Genomic DNA, 6012 nt, shown 5'->3' on the forward strand with positions numbered 1-6012 from the left:
TGCACTTGCTGACTGGACCCCAGGCCTCCTGTCAGCCCGAACTACCCGTATTCTCCTGACCGTTGTCCTTCCCAGCTCAGTCCTGTCACTGCGGACCACCCAGAAGCCTGGAGAGAGCTGGCCGCGGGGGTCTGCCTCTTTCCTCTAGTGTGCTGCCATGGTCCATCTAGACTCTGTTTCTTCCTGGGTTCCCAGCACCTCCCACCTGCCTGGGTTCCCTGTGCCCTGTTTTGACCTTTCCAAGGGATCCTGCAGAACCCCCCGGGGGAGGCCAACAGGGTACAGCACGGTCATCAAACTGTCCTGGGTGGAGCCTCCAGGGACCTGCCATAGCTTAGTAGTGGTCCAACCGCAGAGTCCCCATCTCGCCTCAAATCCCATCTCCCCCCGCCCCACATTCCCCAATTTTTTATTACAAACGATTAACTTTTTAAAATGACAGGCTGTTTGTAAAACAGAGGAGGAAAATGATCTACTACAACTTTTGTGATTCCTTTCCAGTCTTTGAAACTATCTTGCGACATCTGTGCAGACTGTCATCGTTCCCTGGGCGTGTACCGGCCAACCCCCACTCCGAGCTCAGCTTTGTGCTCTGACCAACGGAACGAGTATGCCCAACACACACGTGTGGGCAGGGGCTGGGTTGTGCTTGCAGGGGTTGGCTTGGCCTCTCGTGCTTCTGCCATGAGAAAGAAGAACATGCCCCAGGGAGCGCTCCTCCTTCACCTGGGACCCAGAGCAGAATAAGGGACGCATTGTGGAACAGACCTGGATCAGACCCAGGGCCCAGCGCGGAACCGCCACAGCTGACTTGTAGACCGGAGATCGCGAGTCTGCAAGCCGCTGAGATTTCCGAGCAAAAGCTAACCCATCACCTTACAGGAGGAACTCGTTCCAGAGTTTGACACACGCTAAATATTGTGGAGAGTCCGCATTACGAGGTAGTAAGTCCCCAGGCACAGCTGAGAGAGCATATTGACTGTTACAGTCACTCCCGCTGTCTTTATCTAATGGTTTGAGGCCGGAACAGGTACCTGACAGAGGATAGGGAGAAAGCTTATCACCTTCAGACCCTGGCTCTCCAACTCCGGGAGGGAGCGGGGGGTTGGGTGAGTGTGGGGAAGGTCGGAGGGATTGTACCAATTGCCAACAACCCCTAGCCTGACGCCCCCGTAGACAGGAGGGGCTGGCCATCCCACTGCGTCCCCCAAACCCGCCCCTCGATTCCTCCAGCAGCCTGCTCCTCCACTCCTGAGTCTTCCTGAAGTGCAAGTTCATGTCTTTGAGATATCATTTGAGGCTGGGAAGGGTGGTCAGGGGGTCTGTGCTCCTGAATACAAAGATGGGCCCGAAGTTCGGGGCAGCATTTTGCACACCCAGCTCTTGCTATTTGCTTGTTATCCCCCACGGCGCGTGCCATCTTGTCACTGTCACTTTTGTGTACTTTGTGCACGTGGGGAGGAAGCACATCTGAATCATGTCTGGCTCAGGGTAGGTCCTCAATAAATGTTTGAAAAAAACAAATGAATCTTTATGAAATGTTACATCTACTGCTGCTCGGGGCTGCTTCCCACATCCCGCGGGCTGGTGGAAACGGAGAAGGTGTCTGTGTGTGTGAGCGCGCGAGCGAGTTTGGCACGGTCCTGGGTGACTGGGGCGCCCTGAGGCTTTCAGGCACGCGGGCTCCCAGGACTGGCTTTTGTTGCTGGCATGCCCCCTCGCTAGGCGTATCAAGTTGTTTACTTAATTCACATCACTAGCAATTTATATCATTTTTACTAAGTTGCTAATGACAAAAATGGATTCCCTCCTTTCTTTTCTCCAGTAATAATATCACGACGCCTTTTTATTTCAACCTCCTTTTCAAAGTATTCATTTGTTCTCAGCCATAAGAACATTATTCTCCCAGAATCTGGTTTTTGCCTGGTTCCCTGGTCTACCGCTAGTAGTACCTCAAGAAACACTGCACTTATTTTAAAAATAACCTCAGCTCTTCTTTTTCTGTTGCTGACAGATCAGTTAAGTTTGGACCTTAAAGTAATACCTGAAGGTTTTGGCTGTCTTTTGTTTAAGGCTACTCTCTCCAGCATCCTGATGATAAGTAACACTTTTTATCGTAGCCAAATAATATTCTAGGACTCTTGGCAATGAACAAATCACTTGTTGCTTAGTTTGGTTGTTCCTAAAGAGATGTTACTACCCATTTGGGAAAATTTCAGGTTTACTTCATGGCCTAGTATCACACTGGAACACCTGTTCCCAAAGACGGTGGCTCCTCCCTCTACTAAAAGAGACCTTAAAACTCTATAGACTGAGTCATCTAATACCTGAAAATTAAGACCTATGGGATTTTAATCCCATGCCTACTACTTTGAGGAGCTCCTACACTGGGTACATATTAACATTTTAAGCAATCTTTAAGCACATCTGCAATAGACGTATATCTTCACATATAAACTTAAAAAAATACTTTAATACGTCGTAATACACAGAACTAGAATTCAACATATCACGTTGCTAAAACATTCATATAAATTTCATATATGCGTGAATTCACTGCATTAGAAAAATTCACCTTTTATGATGTTGAAGAACAGCATCAGCAAAACCCAAAGGAAAACTATTTTAACAGTAGGAACACTAAAAATAACAACTTGAAGGCTTATAAACAAGTGGCAGGAAAAAGAATTCTTTACATTTGCTATTGATTTTGTCACAACAGGTACAATCTGAAATACAAGTTTAGACTAGCAGTGTATAAAAATACTTTCAAACAATACATCTGATAGGCATAGTACCATAAAAAAAACCCCAAAACAAACAAAAAAACAACCCAGCTGTATAGTTATTTCACTTGAAGACCTACTATTCAACTGCCCGCTTCCAAGCTAGCTTTTAAAGCATCAGCCTGGAAAGCAAACTCTCTTGCACATGTGCACACCACACACACACACACACACACACACACACACACACAGCCGTATATTAAAATCACCTCCTCTATCTATGGTGCACACTGATGAGTAACTGACAGGCATTAATCTCAAGGCATGAGATGATATGGTGTTTGGAGCCTATTTTCAGTTTTAAGATTGGGATGGATGAACAAAGAGGCAAAAATAAGGTGGATTGTGTGTGTGTTTATGATTTCTGTTCCACATATGGGTGCTCTCTGGAAGAGGAGTTTAATCTGGCATATCAATATTTAACTTGGGAGGCGGGGGAACATACTTCCCAGGACTCTGGGTTATAACTACCCTGGCCTTCTTTCCAAACATCGGAGCAATTTTAGGAGCATCTGGGACTGATGTTTCTTCAGCTTCTTCACTATCTTCATGATGTAGATCATAGGAAATGTTCCCATATTCTCTTAGAAATGGGAAAATTTCAAGCAGAAACTGACAGAAATCTCTGCGAATCCCAAACCACCAATGGTTGCCTCCCTTCCGCCTAAACGTCGTGGCCATTAAAGTTATTAATGAAAGCCAAAGGGGGACAAATATGGAGATGTAAGAGAATGTATTGTGGCCGTCCAATCTGTGAACGAGCAGAACCTCAAAAGTGAGCAGGGGCACGACAATCGTTATCCAGCTGATGGCCATGGTCACGTGTGTCCTTCGCTGTTCCGCAACGACATCCAAGGATCGAAGGAACAGGAGGGACCAGACGATGTAATAGAGGACGACTAGGCAGAGGAACGACATGAGAATCCACAGGGGCACGAACACCACCAGCCACGGCCAGTGGATAATCCTGTCCAGCCTTAGGGCGATGAAGATGAACTGCAGGATGTTGACAGAGCACAAGATCTCCAGCTCTAGGGACCTATCGTGTCGGAAGCCCCAGACGCAGGCGGCCACGGACACTGGGGATACGAAAAAAAGTGGCATGAAGACCAGCAGCCAGAAGTGGGTCCCCCTCTCCACCCTGTCGCAGACCAGGACTTCGAACATGAGCAGCAGCAGGTGGATAGCCACGGCGATCAACATGGCTTTGAACTCCACGCAGGCCTCCCCCTCCGTGCGGTATCGAGGGTTGCGGGCCCAAACGCCTGCGCCCACTGAGGCGCCGGCGATGACCAGGAGCTTCCACAGCCATATGGGGGCGAAGACCGCCCAGTAGCTCCACTGGATGACGCCGTCCAGGCGGAGGGGCAGCAGCACGGAGAAGAGCAGCAGGCAGGCGTAGATGAGGAACTTACTCGGGTTGAAGTCCTGGAACAGGCCCCTAGGGTTCATGGCGAAGCCGCCGCCAGCCCACCGGGCCTGCTGCTCAGCCCGGCTGGGCGGGCGCCGCGTCTCCGCCGCTTCCCGGGCCCGCCGCCTCCCCTCCGGGCCTGTGGCGGCTCTAGGCTGGCAGCCTCCGGGAGACGCACCAGGAGGAGGTTCGGACCCCAGCGCCGAGTGGCCGGAACACGTGCACGCGCGGTCACGTGGCCCGGCCGGAAGCGCGACGGGGCCGAGCGTGCGCCTGCGCGCCCACGCTCTACCGGCGACCCTCGGCCGCGGGCGGCGCGGCGTCTAGGAGTGGGGCGCTGCCTCCGCCCCGCCGCCCGCCTTTACTCCGTACCCATCCGGAAAAAAGCTACCGCGTATGGCGCCAGGAGAGACGGAACCTGACGCGCCGGTGACTCCTCGGCCAGCCCGTTGTCAGACTTCGGGCGGACGCTTCCTGGCGGCGCAGGGGGGAGGCGGGAGTGAGCTCACATCCTCCCGGCCCGCTCGGGGGCAGGGCCCAGGCGGGGGCGGGGCCGTGGGCGGGGCTCGCCTGGTGTCCTCCCCTCGCTGGCAACCCGCCCCGGGACTGGGGCACCGCGGCAGGGTCCGCCCCTGGCGGCGCTGAGGGTCCACGTTGTGGGCACGAGCGAAGGCGGGTGACCTGGAGGGTGTGGGAGTTTGTGAGCGAGGTGGTGCCGGGAACCGTGAATGCACAGGGGGTGTGTATGTGTGGAAACGCGCGCGCGCGCGTGTGTGTGTACGTACAGTGAGGCCGGCGGTGGGCTGGTCCCTGTGCCCAGGAGGGAGCCCCGCGTGGGGTGGAGTGTGGGGTTTTGCCTGGAATAGATGACTTCCAGGACCGTCTGCCTGGTGGGGCAATGACAGTTCTGAGGCTGCCTGTGAAATGGCTGAGGCACAGTGCCTAGGGGGCGGTGGTGATCTCATACCTCCCCAGTCTCCTCGGAGGTGGAGGGCCAATGCTGGGGAGGGTGTTAGACCCACCAACGGCCCCCAGGCAAAGTCCCCAGGAGAAAGTGCTTCCCGCCCCAGGTCACCTGGCAGGTTCAGAGCAGAATGGAACTCAGATTCAGCGCTCTCCACTTTTAAGTCCCGAATCCTCAGTTTTACTTCTTTGGGCCTGCCTAACTCTGATTCTCACAGAGCCATGTTGTGAAAAGGGCATTGGACCAGAGATCAAGAAATTTGAGTTCTAGTCTAGGGTCTGCACGTCCCCCTCCCCCCCAGCTGAGAGACCTGAGCAATTCACCCCGGTCTGTCTCAGCCTCAGTTCCTTGGGCTGTTGAGTGGTTTCCAAGGGCCAGCCGGGTTGCAGCGGCCCTGTGATTTGGAGCACTCCCCTCTCTTGCCAGCCGGGCAGGCCCTAAAGCACTCCTCCCTCTCTTCTCCACTCATCCCCTGCTCAGCAGAGCCCGGTTGCTTATCTTTTCTGCCTTGCAGCCCCCGACCCGTCCCATGCAGTGCGTCCCCAGCGGCAGGAATGGAATGCTGACTCCAGTAGTGGGCTCCGAGGGAAAGGTCATCAGAGGAATTGTCTGGTGGCAAGGTCTTTCCCTGGCATAACAAGGAGGGGCTTCCTGAGAGAGGTAGGGGCCATGGTCCAGATCCAGGAGCTGGCTTTTCCAGGTCAGCATTCACAGGATGCTCAAGTGTGGTGTGATGTGGACAATCCTGGGCCTCAAAGATCTCAACTTCACCAGCTCCCCCCTCAGCTGGGGGCCATTAGGTGGTCCTGGGGGAGGGACTCCCCACCAAGTAAGCCTGCTAGGCCTTCTAC

General features: G+C 53.5%; 1 protein-coding gene across 1 annotated transcript; it reads right to left on the bottom strand.

Moving 5' to 3' along the window:
• Positions 1-2453: 2453 nt before the first annotated feature.
• On the bottom strand, positions 2454-4705 carry TMEM185B (transmembrane protein 185B). The gene has a single exon (XM_047873696.1). It carries the CDS (start codon positions 4236-4238, stop codon positions 3186-3188), a length of 1053 nt encoding a protein of 350 aa, XP_047729652.1. The 5' UTR covers positions 4239-4705; the 3' UTR covers positions 2454-3185.
• Between the last annotated feature and the right edge of the window lie 1307 nt (positions 4706-6012).

Source organism: Prionailurus viverrinus, chromosome C1 (assembly GCF_022837055.1).
Source record: "Prionailurus viverrinus isolate Anna chromosome C1, UM_Priviv_1.0, whole genome shotgun sequence".
Lineage (NCBI taxonomy): Eukaryota > Metazoa > Chordata > Mammalia > Carnivora > Felidae > Prionailurus > Prionailurus viverrinus.